The 19,494-nt window shown below is 37.6% G+C and overlaps 1 protein-coding gene across 1 annotated transcript in view; it reads left to right on the forward strand.

Annotated features, from left to right (window-relative positions):
* LOC104492025 (TBC1 domain family member 22A-like) overlaps positions 1–19,494 on the forward strand; it is a gene marked incomplete at both ends in the record, with an annotated part of 63,372 nt that overhangs the window by 14,404 nt on the left and 29,474 nt on the right. The window contains 3 exons of the mRNA XM_010134526.1: positions 8,948–9,018; positions 14,124–14,252; positions 15,215–15,277. Of these exons, the coding sequence (XP_010132828.1) occupies positions 8,948–9,018; positions 14,124–14,252; positions 15,215–15,277 (263 nt within the window). The remainder of the gene's footprint in view (positions 1–8,947; positions 9,019–14,123; positions 14,253–15,214; positions 15,278–19,494) is intronic.

The following is a 19,494-nucleotide window of genomic DNA, read 5'->3' on the forward strand; positions in this document are numbered from 1 at the left end:
GAAAGAGTTAGGATAATGACAGTAAATTGAAATTATGCTTTGTCTAGGATGTAACATTTCAGCCAATAACAAATGGCTTAATAGTTCATTAGGTATTTAATAGAGGACAAGTTTCATATATAAGCACAAGTACATTGACTTGCACTCAAAATCTTAGCTGGAGATGGAATTCTTCTGGTGTCTTGATTTATAGTGTTGCAAACTACGTGGTAGACATATATAATCAAATAGGTTTCTGAAAGACAGCAATTTCCAAGTTTGAAACCTTCATACCTATATTTCTATACTGCTACTAAAAAAGTAGCTACTGCTACTTCTCTAGGCAAGAAAAACTAAGAAACTTACTGCATGTTTGGAGTCTGTTCGTACCCTACGCAGCAGAAATGTGGTAGCTTTAGTTTTGTTCTTTATTTGCCCCTAATTTCATTCTTGCCCGTTTGAAGTGTTCTCAATTTTGTTTTTAATAAATCCAATACCAAGGACTAATGTGGGAGGGAGAAAGTGATGTCCATGACATCATGGATATAGAAATGCCATGAATATTAAAACCAAACAAAAACAAATGCACCCCAAAACAACCCTGAATAGAAAAAAAAAGGCCTCAGCACTTGAATAGTATCTTCAGAACTATTGTGAACTGTGTTGCTTGGCCAAGATATGGTTGTGAATGAAAACAGGGGATAACACAGCTGTGAAGCTCAAATGAGCAGTTCTTCAGAAGGAAAACTAAAATTCAGACTTTTTCCCGTAAAATATTAATTACTCTTTGTGCTGTGTAAATAGTTGTAGAAATGAATGTAGAGAAAATAAGTGGTTGATAAAAATTCTTCTGTTCCCCCAATTACAGTTGGATTTGGATAGGTGCTGTAGGAATGTTCCTCTCAAAGAAGTAATATCAACTAAATTGGATTTTGTGTTCAACCTTTGCCTTAATTAGATCTCTATAATAGATGAGTAAAATGTTTCAGAAATCAAATACAACCTGCACCTACACTCTTCGTTTTGACCATTGGATTCTGATGGTTCTTTTATACTCTACTGATCTTCCTTACTAAAGATGGCCTGGAGTAAGAGTAAGGTGCTTAGGTATTACTAATGAGAGAAAGGTCCAACAACTTCTGCTTGTTGCAAATTGATGAGAGAAGGCTTGTGCATGTAAATAATAATATATTAGGTTTATACTAAGTACTAAATACACCGTATGTATTATTTACCTTAATTTGGATGTTATACTAAACTTTATACTAAAATAAAGAACTCAAATTTCAAGGGCTAACCATCGGAGTCAAACAGCTAGAGTATGCATACAGCTCCAGCTGTTCAATTCACCTGTTTCATTTTAGCAAGTTGTTTTTGGCATCCATACTTCTGTTTTGTGAATCCATCTTTAGATGATGTTGATATTTGGCCTTAAATAGATGTTTATCCAAGAAGTTCAAGTTAAAATCTTTGCATTCCAAAGAACAGAAACAGCCAGCTTCATAATAGATGTCTGGGATCTAGAACAGTGTTGCAGTTAAAATTTGTATGCTACAGCCTACAGATTTCTATGGGTCATAGAAACTTCAGCAATTTTCCTGAAGCAAGCAGAAGATGGATCCATTAATCTAATTTACATACAATTCCAATTTTCTCGTCTACAGGAACAGACAAAATAAAATTATAATACCACAAGTTCTCAATGACTGTCAAAAGCGAAACTACCACCCAGTCTGGTAGCACTGGCAGTGAATGACCCAAGACACCATAAGTTGGATATTTCGATACCCACCTTGGTGTGGAGCAGTGATTCCACCTCAGGCCTGGAAAAAGCACTAAGCCAGAGAAAATAAGCTTCTTGATCCACCCATTTGGTGATGCCTTGCCAGCCAAGAAAGCTCTCCTTCCCTAAGTCCTCCTGGCAGCTGAAGCAGGTCTGAACAGGTTTAGTTTATTGTCAGACTCCAACAGTGATGATCAAGCACAAGCTGCCCAACAGGTACCTCCAGAGGTACCTGGTCACATACCTTACCCTTTTTCCCTGCTACTTGATCTTCTTTTCCCACCACCATTCTGCATCCCTTTCTCTGACCCAAATTAACTACTCCCATTATTTCTCCCCTGAGTAGTTCCAATTTTGCTACAGCTGTACCTAGATTTTGGTATTTCTGAAGTTATTACCTAGGCACTGTTGGTCTTGTAACTTTGCACCTTCCAAAGTGCTCCCCTTGATGCAATGGCACTGTTTGGACATTTCTCACACAATTACTTGTGAAATCCAGGCATCCAATAGAGTGCTGTCTATAACTTCTGTCAGCTTCTCCCAGTTATGTTCAGCAATTTTTTGTGTCACCTCCAGTTCTCCACACCCTAGGGAGTTAGCTCAGCCTCTGAGCAGGGAAGGCAGCTGTTTAAATACTTGCGTGCAGCCCTAACACATCTGCAACAAGTTCCGATTCCACTTATGATTCCATGTCAAGTAAATCCCCAAGCCCCCAAGCACTGAAACATAAGTGACAGTATCACTGGTTATGTTCTTCTAAGAGCCAAAAAGGGGGAATTGGACAGAACAAGTAAAGGCAAAGCAAGCCTAGAAAAGCCTAAGAAATGGTATTTTGTATAGTTTGTGAATAAAATTTAAAAAAAAAAAATCTGCCTTAACTAAATTATACGTATATTTCTCTTCCACCAGAGAATGTGATTATAAGCTCTGATGTTGGTTTAATAACAAGGAAGGCCCAAAGTTTTCAAAAGCAGCTGATCTCCAACTGTGCGTCATGTTGCTCCACTAGTCTCTGTGCAGTATTTACGAATAAGTCTGCTTTACTGGGTCTGATCTATTTGTGCCACTTGTAGTTGGGCTGAAAGGAAGCAGATCTTATGCATTACTTTGTTGCTTCCTTACACAATCATTTTGCTAAACCTTCAAGTTTTGGCTACTGTTATACACAAGCACACCATGTATGTAATGAGCAAAAGTACTTGCATAAAACAGAAAATAAGTTGCAATTCAGGAACGACTTCTACTTTCAAGTAACATCAGTTTCTCATTCTCAAGTCTATATCCCATTGAACTCTCTAAACTTTCACCTTACCCTTTTTTTTCTCCTCTCTTAACTCAGCCCAAATAGGAATCTGTGCACTAACATGGCTACCAAGCTCTGAAAAGTAACACCTATAAAGAAGAGGGACATTTCCCGCCACCCCCCCAAAACAAACAAATAAACAAACAAACCCCCCAAGCATAAACCAAAAAAAGTTGCAAATCTCCTGTCAGAATTAGGAATGTGGAGCATATGGTTAAATCAGTGACGTATCATCCAGGACAAAAAAATCCCCTTAACTCATTCAAGGACAAAGACAGGAACTGTGCAAACAAATTGGAATATAGCTTAGTCTAATAAAACTTTCTATGCTTTGATGCAGATGAGCCTTCCTTCTCTGTTAAGGTCCAAGCAAAGATGAATTTGATAAAGAGAATTTAAATTATGGCACTATTTCAAATTAAGCCTCTGCTGCTAGTCTAATATCAAAACCTACTTGTAGGACTCACTGAGCTAAGGATTCATTCTTTGAAAATTAAAGAGAAAGGAGGAATAATGATTTATTTCGGCAAGTTTCAAGAAAAATCAATTTTCATTCCTACTGCTATTCTACAATGAACATACATTTCCTTTAATTAGGGATAGCTTGGGTTGTTGCATAATTCCAAACAATAATGCACATGTGGGACTGGGTTTCAAAGGACTGTTCTTTCTAGAAGAAAATCTCAGCAATGGACCTGGCAGTAAAAATGTACACCAAGGAGAAAACATCTTTGTTTTACAGCATAACACTTATTTGAAACAGATCCTCTGACTAATTCTCCTTAATGTTTGATTTGGGAGTGAATATGTCCTTACATTCTTCTGTGCTGAACAAAATTATATCATTATTTATGTTCCTTTGCCAGGGTCTTATCCTCTCTAGGCACTGCTTTTATACCTGGATTGTCTACAGAATCTTTGGCAGTGATCTTTCTCCCAGCATATTTGAGAAAAAGCATTTTACACTTATTTTTGTACCTTTTGCAAGTTGTTTCTCAAACTCTCTTTTAGAAATGCTTCCATGCATTTAGCCTGACAGGATTTATATTTTGTTCTACTCTCCTTATTTGACACAGAACTTTACCTTTTGTTTTGTATTTAATAACCTCCTATTGTATTTAATGACTTCCTCTACTCTGTTGTCAAGTCATATGGGATCCTTCTGCATTTTCTCAAGGCTTTTTTTTCCATTTTCACTTTCATAAGTGCTATGGTAATTGCTTTCAGTGCAGAAGCCGTTAGATAGATGATAGCACATCTAAGGGTTCAGACAATTCCATCACAAACCATTAGCTCTGGCTATGTGATAATTCCATTTCTGCACCAAGACTGACTACTGACCTATATCACAGTCTTTCAGAATTCCAGGATCTCAGACTTCTCCAAAAATCATACAAAATTCTGGTCTGAACTTTCCGAAATGCTAGCTCAGCTAGCATTTTGCCAGTAACGAACAGCACACGTGACAACTGAAAGAGACTGTGCAAGAGCTGTTATTGGGTGTAGTAGCACGCTTGGGTGATTATGAACCCAAAAGCATATGATCTGACCCTTTTGCAACGCTGCTGTTAAAGCGTCTATTCATGTTATGCTTTCCTCTGAAGGCTCAACAAACAACAGGAAATAAAACCAAGAACTCGGCCCTTCACAACAGCACTTACAAAGCAGGAAGAAGGTTGCTCCTAGAAGACTTAGATCTAACACTGCTATAGCATAAAATAAAAATGGTCACAAGAGAGGCAAGAATAAATTGAAGCAAGTAGCCTTTTAGATATATGTAGAAGATTGTCAGTGAAGATAAGCTCTGATAAAATTGTTAAAGTTCGTGAATTACATACACATTTTATTTGAAACATATGCGTAACTTACTGTTTTTAAGATGGGCTTTATTCTTCTAAGTGACCCACCAGAACACACTGTAAAACCAAATAATAATATGTAACTGAAATACTTGGCTTCAAGTTCTCAGGTTTCCTTGAGATACGTGAGTCTTAATTACCAAAAAAAAAAAAAAAAAAAGCTGAGGAGGATGAAATCATTCTAACGTTTTTATCCCAAAATTAAAATACTAAGATCATGGAACCATACAGTAGTTTAGGTTGGAAGGGACCTTCAAAGGTCCTCTAGTCCAACCCCTCCCCTGCAATGAGCAGGGACATCTGCAACTAGATCTAGTCGCTCTGAGCTCCATCCAACCTGACCTGGAATATTTCCAGCAATGGGGCATCTACCAGCTCTCTGAGCAACCTGTGCCAGTGTTTCACCACCTTCATTGTAAAAATTTTTTCCTTCCATCTAGTCTAAATCTCCACTCTTTTAGTTTAAAACCATCACCCCTTGTCCTGTCACAAGAGGCTCTGTGATGAAGTCTGTCCCCATCTTTCTTATAGGCCTCTTTTAAGTATTGAAAGGTCACAATAAGGTGTCCCCGAAACCTTCTCTTCTCCAAGTTGAAAAACTCCAACTCTGTCATCCTGTCCTCATAGCAGAGGTGCTCCATCCCTTTGATCATTTTTGTGTCCTTCCTCTGGACCCTCTCCAGCGGGTTCTTGTCCTTCTTGTGCTGAGAGCCCCAGAACTGGACACAGTACTCCAGGTGAGTTCTCACCAGACTAGAGTAGAGAAGCAGAAACACCACCCTTCACCTGCTGGCCACACTGCTTTTGATGCAGCCCGGGATACAGCTGGGCTTCTGGGCTACAAGTGCACATTGCAGGCTTGTGTCCAACTTTTTATCTACCGCATCCCCAAGTCCTTCTCTGCAGGGCTGCTCTTGATGCACTCATCCTCCAGCCTGTATTGATACCGGGGGTTGCCCCAACCCAGGTGCAGGACCTTGTATTTGGCCTTGTAGAACTGATGAGGTTCACAGAGGCCCACTTCTTCAGCCTCTCCCTGTCCCTCTGGACAGCGTCCCATCCCTCAGGTGCATCAAGCGCCTAATGTTGTCTGTAAATTTGGTGTTGTCTGCAAACTTGCTGATGGTGCACTCGATCCCACTGTCTAGGTCATTGATGACAATATTAAAGAGTAGTCGTCCCAGTACAGACCCCTGAGGGACACCACTTGTAACTGATCTCCATCTGGACATTGAACCATTGACCACTATCCTCTGGATGTGACCATCCAGCCAATTCCACCCCACAAATCCATATCTCTCCAATTTAAAGAGAAGATTTTGTGAGGGACGTCAGAGGCCTTACAGAGGTCCAGACAGGTGACATCCACCGCTCTTTACTTGTCCACTGATGGCGTCACTCCATCCTGGAAGGCTAATGGTTTGTTTAGGTTTGTTTAGCCTTGGTGAAGCCATGCTGGATGTTTTGAATCGTTTCCCTGTCCTCCAGGTGCTACAACGTAGCTTCTAGGAGGATCTGTTGCATTATCTTGCCAGGCACGGAGGTGAGGCTGACAGGTGGGTAGTTCCCAGGATCCTCCTTTCTACCCTTGTTAAAAATGGGTGCAATGTTTCCCTTTTTCCAGTCACCAGGGACTTCACCTAACTGCCAGGACTTTTCAGCTATCATGGTGAATGGCTTGGCAACTACATCAGCCAATTCCCTCAGGACTCTGGGATGTATCTCATTGGGTTTCATAGACTTACATATGTTCAGGTTCCTCAGACAGTCATGAACCTGCTCTTCTCTTACAGTGGGAGGGACTTTGCTCCCATGGTCCCCATCTTATGGTCGATTGACTCGGGAGGTGTGGGAAGAGAGGTTGCCAGTGAAGGGTGAGGCAAAAAAGTTGTTGAATACCTCAGCCTTCCCCTTGTATGTTGTTACCAGCTTGCCGGGTGTGTTTCTTGGACGGTACACTTTCTTCAATCTTCATTTGCCAGCTGACCTACCTGAAGAAGCCCTTATTGTTCTTTGCATCCCTTTCCAAGTTCAGCTCCAGCCATACCTTGGCCTTCATGACCTTGTACCTACACAAGCAGGCAGCATCCCTGTGCTCTTCCCAGGATACCTGTCTGTGTTTCCACTGCCTGTGCAGTTCCTTCTTGCCTTTTAGTTTGACCAGCAGGTCTCAACTCAGCCATGCTGGTCTCTTCCCTTCCTTGACACATTTCTTGCACTGGGGATAGAGAGTTCTTGTTCTCTATGGACAGTGTCCTTAAAGATCTGCCATCTCTGTTCTGTCCCTTGTCCCTGAGAGCCATTTCCTGGGGGGTGCTATTGACTAACTCATTGAAGAGCTGGATTTTTGCTTTCCTAAAATTTCCTGATTTCTGAAACAAGACGATCGGCAGCTCTTGCACTCTGTGGAAGGCATCCTTAAAGATCTGCCAGCTCTCTTCTGCTCTCTTGTCCCCTAGGACCATTTCCTAGAGGGTCGTAGATATTTGCTTTTCTAAAATTCAGGGTCCTGACTTCATGCCCGGCCCATATCCTTCAGGACTGCTAACTCCACCAGTGCTTGATCACTGCAGCCCAGGCTGCTTCCAATCTTAACATCACTTATGAACTCACTTGCACCGGTGATCATGGGGTCTGGTATCACATCCTCTCTGATAGGTCTGTCCATTACCTGGCGTAAGAAATATCCTCAGTGCATTCCAGGGGGCTCCTGGATTGCCTAGAGGTCTCTGTGCTACTTTTCCACCAAATGTCAGGGTGGTTGAAGTCCCCCAGCAGGATGAGAGCCTGTGAACATGAAGCCTCCCGTAGCTGGAGTAAGAAGACTTTGTCAATAGGCTGCCCTTGATTGGGTGACCTGAAGTAGATGCCAATCACAGGGTTCCCTGTATTGCCTCTGTTCCTGATTCTTACCCATAAGCTTTCGATCTGCTTGTGGCTATTCTTCAGGGACAGCTCTTCACACTCTTATCAATTTCTTGACATAGAGGACAGTGTCTCCACCCCTCCTTCCTCACCTGTCCCTTCTGAACAGCCTGTAGGCATCAATTGCGTCACTCCATTTGTGGGATTCATCCCACCATGTTTCTGTAATGGTAACCATGTTGTTCCTGTCTAGCAGCACAGTGGCTTCCAACTCTTCCTGTGCTTTTTCCACGCTGTGTGCATTGGTGTAGAGGTGCTCCAGCTGGGCTGTTCCTGTGTCACCTTCTTAGAGTAAGAGACCTTAATTCCTTTGAGATATTTCACTGCGTCACTCCATTTGTGGGATTCATCCCACCATGTTTCTGTAATGGTAACCATGTTGTTCCTGTCTAGCAGCACAGTGGCTTCCAACTCTTCCTGTGCTTTTTCCACGCTGTGTGCATTGGTGTAGAGGTGCTCCAGCTGGGCTGTTCCTGTGTCACCTTCTTAGAGTAAGAGACCTTAATTCCTTTGAGATATTTCACGGATATTTCCCTGTTAGCTCCCATTACCTCAGGAGCCCCTGGTACATCTCTGTAAGACTTCAGGTGTGCTGCAGTGTCCCCAGCAAACCTCAGAGCAACAGCCTGAGGGCCCTTGCTAGCGTCCTGTCCCTCTAACCTTGGCATGTCTTCTCTCAGCTTGTCACAGGCAAGCCTGATGTTATCCCCCTCCCCTTTCAAGTCTGGTTTAAAGCTCTGTCAAGGAGCTCATCGGGGCAGGGACAAAGTATCATGCTGTTTCTGTAACTGAAAATCTAATTTTTAATTATGATCTGTGTAAACTTGTTATGGAATGAGTATCTTGCATGTTGATATAAGGCATGTATAGTAAAACAATGCTGAGAAATACTGCAGAAAGTTACCTTATCACACTCAGTGCCTATTATCATAGTATCCCTATGGATAGTAATTACCTAGTTTTTAAAAATTTATTAGAATTGCCATATAATTCTGATTTCATTGGACTTTATAAGAAGACATGATCATTGTTGTAAACAATTTTGTGCTAATTTGTATACATCTGTGTATATTAATTGAAATACTTCTCTTTTAATAGAAGAGTTACGGAAATTGAGTTGGTCTGGCATTCCCAAACGGGTTCGTCCAATTGCGTGGAAGCTTCTTTCAGTAAGTTGTATTTTTCTTTTTCTTTGCATTTAGTAGTAATAGTATTTTCAAGCATTGCAAATAATTTTGCTTTAGTTGTAATCCATCAGTGATACTTGAAAACATTGTGTCTTGTTGCTGAATTGTAATGAAAGTTCTGTTCTTCTGCTCAATTTCATGATTAATTTGTCAAACTGAAAGGAGGGGAATGAGATGTAGTAGTAAATCATGTTAGCTGTGTATCTTTATTTTTCAGACTGGCTTTCTGTGAAAGAAAGGCTTATGTGATAACAGTGGCCTCTTTCAACGAGTTTTGATGGAATGGTGGAGAGTTCAAAGACAAGTACATTCTTATGGTTTTCTTGAAGATAGGCACACAGTAGAGGAAGCGAAGCCTATCAGTGTCCTACAAAAGGCTTCGTTCTGACTTCACATTAAAGTAACTGCAGGGGAGGATTAACGTTGTACTGAGGAAAAGCTGTGATAGGATCTCACAGGTTTTTTTGCCAATTTTTCTATAGTGGTTTAAGACGAACAAATCGGATCCAGTGAGGTCGGTTACCTTGGGGCATTGGCTCTCCTGATGCCAGACCTGTGAGTCAGTTCAGGGAGACAAGCTAATTAAAAAGCCAATCCCTTTTTTGTGCTGTGAGTGTTTGGCTGGCTGAGCTCTCTGAACTTTGCCTGGTGGTCAGGGGATTTGCAACAGCAGTGGCTTGGCAGTAGGTTGATTGAAATACCATGGAGCAGCACACGGAGGTGTTTCAGTTGGGCATCAGAGACAATTCAGGGATTCTGGGATTCACTGGTGTTATAGAACTGTATTTTTTAATCTCGGTGTTTACACTGTATTTTAAAAGGTTCTTCCGCAAAAATACAGTGTATTCCTCATAGGAGTATTTTTCATGTCAATCTTTTCAGCTATAATACTTGTGATGGCAAACTGTGGTTGGGAGAAGAACTTGTGAAGAAGTTTGTATTAAAAAGAAGCAAAAATCTTGTGCTGTCTGCTCTCCAGAGACTATGAAAGACACTATCAGCAAATCTTCATGCATTTAAGAACTGTTTAAAATTCCGAGTTATACACGCAAGAGTTTAACACTGTTGAATTTTTCAGAGAGTTGACTTAAATAGCTTTGCTTTTTATAGAAAAATTCAGCAGGGAATACGAAGTATTTACTTCAGATTGAGACTGATTTCCAGTGGCTGAAAGAGTCTTGTTGATGAGTTCCACTAAATTTGCAGCTTAGTTCTTTCTGATGTCAAATACAGATGCAGCTTCTTAGTGGTGGATATTCAAATATCCTGCTGTAACTGAAATTAAACATGCAGTATACAGTTCATTTTAGTTCTGTTTCCAAAGTTGTCATCTGAGATTTGGCAATGTAAAGAGCATTTGTTTTTTCTTTTTTCTCTTTAAGTTTAGGATGCCTAGTTTAAAATGCTCAAAGTAAAAAATAATATGGCTAACTCTGAACTGACTTTGAAACACAGTAAGTTAGAGTACAAGGGTAGGTTAAGTTCTGATTCAGAGGACTAACTCTGAGGTTTAGAGAATTGGAATTACGCAAAAGTTAACTGCAGTTGCTTTCTTTCAAGTAAGAGTGTGAGCTTTGAGTGAGCTGAGATTCCCAGCGCAGAGAAATTCCTAAGTGTAGAGATGCCTTTCTCTGTTGTTTTAAGCACTCCAGTTCAGGATCCATTCTGGTCAATTCTTATCTTCAGCTGCCTTGTCAAAGAAACTCTCTTCAGGTTATTTCGTATTTACTTTAAGAATTAAGTGGATTTTAAATTTTTTTTTGACTAAGAGACTTCTTAAAGTGTGTGTGGTGTGTGGTTTTCATTTTGGTTGGTTCCCCCCGCCAAATAGCAACATTTTGAAAGTTCTCAGCTTTTCATAGGTAATTCTTCCTTCTTACTGAGTGATTGTCACTTAATACAGTTTGGAAACCCAAAGATGAGCCATTTAGTAATAATTAGTTTTCTATACGCTAATGCAGCAGCTTGATTCATGTTCTTTCTGAAGTGGAGAAGAAAAAGTGCTTTCAGTATTTGTGGTCATAAACTCCATGATGCTTTTTTCTAGTGGTAATTAATTTTTAAGTCACATTAATTGTTTAAGCATGTTACCTACTGCTAATGTACATCCCAGGTAAGAAGGGGTCAAGTGATAATCTTTTGTGCTATAAGGTGCACTGTGAGCTGTTGGGGAAATAAGTGTACTAAAGCAAAACTGTTTTTGTTAAAAGTCAGTTGCAAAACCAAAAAAGACCAGAAAACCAAAGAAACCAAAGCACATTTCAGAGCTAAATTAAAGCTGGATGTGTTTGGTTTTGGAATTACTTGAAGTCTTACTTAAAAAGCTCGAACTATGACTTACTGGGGATCTGCCTAAAATTGGTAGTATCTGAGTCAGAAGGTGATTGTCTAGTATATAAAATCGGCATTGAAGTTGGAATTTTTAAAATATGATTTTAAAAATTGAACAAATGAGATATTTATTGCATAGTCAGAAGGTTGATAATGTTAATGTATTTGATGAATACAGTTTTTCAAAGAGAAAGCATATGAAAATCTATATAATGCTCAAGGGCTGTTGATTTTACACATGACTACTGGAACAGTATATAAAAATATTACATGATTTATTTTTAAAATATAGCAGAAATGTTAGGTATACTGTACCTAAACAACAAGCAGACCTATTCAGGCTCACTTCTTTTTTGAATAACAAAACTGAAGATATTGTTGCAAAAGCCTTTGGAGGAAATTAATGAATAAACGGATTAAACTCTCCATCAGTTTATTCTGTGATGATATGTTGCAAGCCTTTCCAACTTTAAAAATAAAACCTAATTTGTAAAGTGACCAGGAAACAAGACATCTCCAGTTGAAACATTACTTCAGTCTTTGAAACTGAAAAATGGCAAAAAGACTTGTTGAGAAAGTATTGGTATCTTTTGAACAATCACATTTGATCTCACAAATGAATTATTTTCTAATGGAACTAAGATATGCTACAGGGAAAAAACCCCCGACTGTTAAGAATAAGCAAGAGGCAGAATTCAATATTTAATTTAATGTAAAACACTGGGAGAGGATATTAAATGTCAGAGTGAATCTTGAGGTAAAAGTTAAACTGGAGCGATTCAAAATAGTTGGAACCAGATGTCAACCAGTACATCTTAAAAGATATGTTTGTGAAAACAGGTACCTCTTAATGTATCTGGAATGTAATATAGTTTGTACTTACTCTGTCATCATCTTAAACTAAGAAATTAAAATATGTAGAAACAACATTTTAAATGGTTTTTATATAGAGATATTTTTAAAAATCTATTGATATTTTACTATTTTCTACTTTTCCTAAGCACTGAGCAAAACAGAAGTTAGAGAAATGGGATATGATATTGGATTGTTGCAGGACAATAATGAAACCTCTATACTTATTGTTGAAGTGTTTAATTTTATAGTATAATTAGCAATTTTAGCATGTAGGTTTACCCCTTCCATTTTTGCTGGTAGTGTTTAGGACTGAATAAGAAAGTTGTTTTTGTAGTTGAATTTTATTAGTTACTTGCAGTGACTGTGGCTCATTGTATAAGTACAAATATATGCTGCACTTCCAGAGTCAGATTTTTTTGTTGGATGTTAAGAGGATTATTTTTGTTAAGGAAACTTAAATCTGACAGAAATTTGATTTCTCTGTTTTACTTATTACCATTAGTATGGTGATAGCCGTTGCTGTGGAAGGAGAGCTTTTGTAATATTGGCAAGAAATATTTTAATTTGACTTGACTAGTGAATAGTATGATTATTAGATTTTTCTTCTATTGTCTTGGGTGTCCAGATCTCTTTTGGAGCCATCTATCTTTAGAATGATTCTATACAAAGTATTTTATCAGGACTGGCGTGTATGTGAAATATGAACTAGCTTTCTTTTTTGCAGTGTTATGGGATGCTGGTGTTGATCGTTTGAAATCAAGCTGCTACAAGAAAGGATTAACTATTTCTAAATACTCAGAAAACTTTTAGGTGGCTAATTACTTGAATAATGGTGTTTCTAATAAGTGTACTTTTTATATAAACTGAACTAGTAGTAACATTCATGATATTTCCTTTTGTAAGATGCTGAAATATTAACCTGACCTTGTTGGGTTTTTTTAAATGGAAAGTAAGCTGAGATGCCAGAAATGGGGATCAAACTGGACAAAAGAAGAAGATAAGAATGGATTTATAATGTGGTGTTTGGTTTTTTTTTTTTATTTTTTGGTGGGGGTGGAGATTTTGAGATTACGTGAATGAGTTTAGCAAAGAACCATTCAGAGGTCTTCTGCGCTTAATGCAACAATGTATAATCCTGCATATCTACACATGACTTCCTTAGTGTGCCCATACCTCACGCAAAATAAGATAATATTTATAACTTGCTTTTGGGAAACAACTAAGGAAATGTACAGCTGGTGTTCTTGCATCTAAGAGCTCAGTAACCAGCCCACTGGTGAGTCTTCTTCTGTGATGAAACTTTTAATAACCTGTTGAGATAGAATGAAAGCTTGAAATTTGTTTTTTATTTTTCTTTCTCGTCTGAAACAGTTAAATAAAGTAGTTAGAATGTTTTTAAAGCTTTTGAATTAATATTTCATTGTATTACAAGTTTAACCATAATTTCAACACATTTGCTAATGTATGTCATTCCTACCTGAAGACAACTAGGACAACATGCATTTTGTTTAGAAATTTAATAAAATTGTTCCAATAATGGTCACATAGGAATGCAGAAATTAATGAACTCATATAGTGTTACATTTATCTGAACTGAGCTTTTCTCTGTGATGGCAAACATCATCTTAGAATTCTTAATGAAAAATTACTTTTTAAAGCTGGAAAGAACGTGAAACAAACAAATGAAAAAAGAAGCCAATTTTAGTAAGGTGTTTGTACCTGAACTTTTGTATCAGTTGGAATGATTAGAAAACTGATTTCCTGAAGGATTATTCAGATCCATGTAGGACTGCGTGGCACTACATCAGTTTATTAGCTTTCCTGTCATATGTAATCAAATGCCAGCGGTGCTTTTTGTAAGGCAAAGATTAATATCCTTTTCATTTCACATTTTTTTTCAGGGCTATCTTCCTGCAAATGTGGACCGAAGAGAAAGCACTTTACAAAGGAAACGCAAAGAGTATTTTGCATTTGTTGAACAATACTATGATTCCAGAAATGATGAAAGTCACCAAGATACCTATAGACAGGTAGAACACCTACTGAAGTGACTTTCACCTACTGGATATCTGCTGGAGAACTTAATGAGATTATTTTTGAAGTTTGCTACTGTTTTTCTGCATTCTTTAATCTTATTTGATAGCTCTCTAATCATTTTCCTACATTTCAGAAGCAAAAATATGAAATGTTTTAGTCTGAAATTCTAATTAGTGGATTTCTTTTAATATTAGCTCTAGTCATGCCATGTGGCGCTGCCATTCAGTGCTGCCAGGGTTTTCCGTTTAAGAATAATAGGATTTTAAAATCTTTCATCTCCTGATCAGACAGGCCCTCCTTCAAACGAATGGGAATGGACAGGGAGAGGGTAACAGTGACTGCTTCCTACTGGCTCCATGCTAGTGCTTAAGAAGTGGAAACTGTGTATGATGTGCAATAAACATAGGCGAGTCAAACTTTTTTTCTCACCTAGATAAGCAAACTTTCCTCAAGTTTTGTGTTAAAATTAATAATTTGGATCACTTAGTATAGACTAAGCAATATGACTTTAGCCTTCCCTAGGACAGAAGCAGCTGAGATCTTTGTTTCAGCTTCAAGCCTGATTTTTATTACCATGAAGTATATATGATAGTGTCAATTGACCTTGACTTTACAGAAGTAGTAGAAGGTATTTACTCATAATTACCCTGAGATAATGAGTATTTCCAATGTGATTATAATTTGCAAACAATCAAAATGTGATGTAGGAATCCTAAAATGTGAAAACAAAATTTTTGGGTTTTTTTTTTTTCATTTTGCCTCATTGTTAGATTAACAATGTCTAAAAGATTTGGCCATATGTTTTGAAATACAGTAAATCCATGCCATTCCAAAAATAGTGATACAGAGGGATTATAACTAATACTGTAAAGCCATAGAAATGTTTTAACTATTGTGTTATTTTAAAAATGTGCTGTTGGTTCCTTTTACAGTATTCTTCTTTCTGTCTAATTAGATCCATATAGATATCCCTCGCATGAGTCCTGAAGTTTTGAGACTTCAGCCCAAAGTAACAGAGGTAAGAATGATACCTAAAGAATTTTTTTTTTTAAGAAATCATTTTATTAATGAATCTGATATTGCTACGTTGGTTAATAATTAATTTGACAACACTTTTGACTTCAGAACTAGCTTAAAAAAGTCCAAAAAATGAGGATATGTAAGTACAGGCTAAGAATAGCAATGTAAATATAAGTAGCAAAAGGTAAAGCATCTCGTTGGTCTCCTGTGTTGACTCTGTCAGTTTTCCTTTGGTCTTGTGCCTTTGAGGTTTTTTTCCTTTTTTGCTTTTTAATGTATTTTGTTAATAATGTGTTTTTGAAGTAATACAGAGCATAGTTCCCCTGGTTCTGTGTATTTGTCAAAATCATTCAGGGTCTGGAAGTTCTCGCCGTAGAGTCTTCCACTTGGGAAATTCTCTTTTTGTGAATTTGTAGCATGACTGTTTTGTGTTCCATGTTGATTTTACCTCTTTGCATGTTTTACATGTTGAGAACACTATTTAAATTCTTTTACCACCATAGTAAATATACATCAATTAATGATAGATATGTTAATCACATTGGTCTATGTTTTTGGGTAATTGGATCCCATGAGGACTAAGTCATAAATAGTATAGATGGTGTGAATCATTGTCTTTCAATGACTTCTTTTAATCCTTCACTTTCTTCTCCTTCGTAGTGGTTCTAGTTAGACCTTCAAATGTGCTTCCATGTAGGTTCCATTAGTATCATTACAGAACATATCCTCATAGTTCATTAGATGATATGGGAAGTTAAATGCAGAACTAGCTTGCATTTGTTTTTCTGCTCTTGCAATTATTTGTTCTATGAAAGTGCTCCTCCACACATTTTGGAGCAATTGGTATGAAGAAATAGCCTATTACAGTTTTTTGAAAGAAAATGGTATAAAAGTACTGCTTTTTATTTGCTCTTAACACAGTGGTGTTTTACCTGGGCTTTTTAAGGGATGAATCAGAGTAAAGTCAGAAAGAGACAAGAAAGGAAACAATACCAGCAAGAAAGAAACTGTTAAAAAAGAAAATCAATAAGATCAGTGTCACTGTTGTAGCCAGAAATGAGCCAATAAATGAAATTAGAGATGAATATTATTTCATGAAAAAATGGCTACGGAAGGAGCATTCAAATACTTCTAAGAGGACAGAAATACTTGTACTGTATCAGCAAAGGTCTCTTAAATGACTCTGAAGATGTATTTGCATTCAACATAAAATGGAGGTGGGTTTTTTCTCCCTTGCATGGTTAAACTGTTCTTAAGGTTTCGGTGAAGATCATCCGTATTTTGAATATGACTGCGGCTCAGATGAACAATGATTGTAAAAGCAACTTTAAAATAGAAATTCCAGGTAAACATCTTCTGTGGAATTTATCTAATGTCCTTTCTTTTAACCAAATTATTGGGATGAGAAGTTAAGTAGCTTAATAATGATACTAAGAAAGACAAAATATTCTCATTGGAGAATGTTGTGAGTAGTGTTATTTAGTAAAATGATGAGGCTTTCAGAAATAGAAACCTGTAGTATCTTGGATTAATATTGTCTGTTATTTATTTGATTATGCATGAGATGAGATATATTTATATGACTGCTCTAACATACGGTGAGAGAAACCTGAGAGATTTCTTCAGACTAGATGCAAACTTGACAGTATTAATATTATTCAGTAAAGTTTGAGTCTGGAATGCAGTTTCAGTTCATTTTGTGGAGTTGTTAAACACATGAAACTATTTAGGTCTTTTTCATTTTTGTCGTTCAGCGGGTGACAACATTGCTCAGGTAGCATATTCATTTAATGTGAGATACTGAGATCTTGTTTGCAAATTTTTTTCATAAAATCAACATTGTCTTCATTTCTAGTTATTAGTTAAACTTGTCCAAAGGTATGTTTTTCTAATGCTTCATTGGATATGTGCATCTTAAGCACTGCCCTAAAATAAACATATTTTAAATCCACAGTTATTAGAAACTGCGATTGTTTTTGCAAGTGACACTGAATTCTCTTCCAACATGAATAATTCTATTTCATGTCTACAGCTCCCTAAATTAATTTAGTTTGTTGAATACAGCCGGATACCCCTGCTTTTCTTTAGTTTTGCATTTCTTTAGTTTGAATGTATAGTAAACTGAGCCATGTAATTCGACGTAATTCAGCTGCATAAAGTAGATGGGCTCATCAATGTGATTAAGTCATTGTAGAACTAGAGTGCTGCTGCTTTCTTGTTTAAAAGAAAAACGAAACTAACCAAAACAAAACCACAATGCTTCCCTCCCAAAAAAATAATCCCTGTCCATACCCTATCACATCCATCTTTCCTATTCCAACACTTCTTTTGTTTCCTAGTGAGTGGTAAGGAAATGGATGCAAAAATGATAGAGAGTTTGGAGGAGTGAGATGTGACAGCTGGTTAACACTAAAAAAAAAAACCAAAGGGTAAACCAGTGGTGTATTTTGGTAATATTCTCTTTGTTGTGAGTAACTGATCTTGTACGGAAGAATAAGAATGAAAAGAGTGGCTAGCAGCAGTCAGTGGGAGAAGGAAAAATCTAGAAAGTATTTGAATTGTAAGGAAGTGATAGAGATCTGGTTTAATTTTTACAATCCATCAAACTCCTGAACTTCACAGAGTCATGGGATCTTCATGTGTTCATAGTTTTTAGAGCTCCACTGATCTCCTGACTTAGATGTGTAGGCTACTGGAAGGAGGATGGGCTTGCATATGCCTTTGTCTTTGATCACTGTCTGATCCAAGAGAGCCAAGCCCCACTTTCTTTATGTCACCTTACAAAGACTAGTGCAAAGTATGCTGGAAGGGTCATGACACCCAACTTCTCCCTTTCTGGGTTTTTGGAGCCCTACTCTACTCTCCTATAGAATATCCCTTCCACCTTGTAAGGGCTTAGTGCAAACAGGGGCATTGTGTTGTTCCCAGAGCTGACTCCCTTTTAGGGAGGGGGAAGATGTTGCTGGTCCCAGGTGAGCAATGATCACTTCCTTTTTACTAAGGCGAGATGGCAGGACCTGAAAAGAAGACAAGAGAATTAGAGTATGGGTCAAAGACAGGTTTCAAAGAGTGGCATTGTGTGCAAGACTGTTAGTGTGAATATTATGATGTTTTTTGTACATTTTAATTTTTGATACTGCAGAGACGTAGAGTAACGATACCGCTACTAGGAAGAATGTCACTTAGAATAAGGTGAAGAAACTGTAGGTGACAAAGCTGGAGAAAAACGCTAGTCAAAAGACCAGAAATATAACACCTGTATAAAGCTCACCAATGTCTTCTGACTTCAATTTCCAAATGTTACTATTCCAAGATTCTTGTTCTTCTTGGTGATATCTGAGTCTCTGTTCCCAAAGAGCTTTTCATTACAGTTAATAAAGCTCTTTTAATTTCTTACGTGAACTTGAAGTTTGGTTTCTGTAATAAAATGTTTCAGTTTAGAAAAACGTATTTTGAGTCTGATGTGTGGAAATAAGTCGTTATTTTATGTTCCTTTTAAAATCAGTTTAAAGTGTTTATTTTTTAATGGGAGTTATGTGAATCCTGGGTGGAGGGAAGGTAATACTGAACTGAGGACTTCAAGGATTGGGAATAAATAAATGGTGGCCCTCAAAGAGGAAGAGAGAGGAGTTGGAGGTCTTACCCCTATAGTTCAGTCAAGTTTATTTTAAAGACTAATGACTGCAAGTTTAGGTTTAATAAATTTGATTAGTTGATGTGGAGTAGTCTGTAATTTATCATCAATTTCTGATTTAACTGAGTTTTGTTTAAATGGATAGTACATGGCTGTGTGTTTCCCACCTATGCTTGAATTAATATGGGAGAGGTATTTCAAGGAAACAACACAATTTTAAAATAGCTTATAAATTTGTCATCGTTCCCCACTTAGAAAAAAAAGGAAAATTTTAGAAAGCTTTTGTGATTAAAGCCTTGAGGATTTTGGAGTTCTTCTGAGGTAGCAAAACCCACAAGAAATTCAAAATCTGCGTTTAAGCTAATGGATTCTTCTCTTTATGTATATGAATATAGTTCTTACTATTATAATGAATGAGAGTTAAATTCAAAAGAGAATAATTGATTGGTAATGACATCTCATGAGATGTAGTGGTTCACAGAGGAAAAGTAATTCCAGTTTCTGTTGCAGATTTGGAAGTCAAGAAGGGAACCTTTTGGGAAAGTGACCTTTTTAATGAGTTCTATTTGAACACAGTCAAG

This window comes from Buceros rhinoceros, unplaced genomic scaffold (genome assembly GCF_000710305.1).
Source record: "Buceros rhinoceros silvestris isolate BGI_N320 unplaced genomic scaffold, ASM71030v1 scaffold7574, whole genome shotgun sequence".
NCBI lineage: Eukaryota > Metazoa > Chordata > Aves > Bucerotiformes > Bucerotidae > Buceros > Buceros rhinoceros.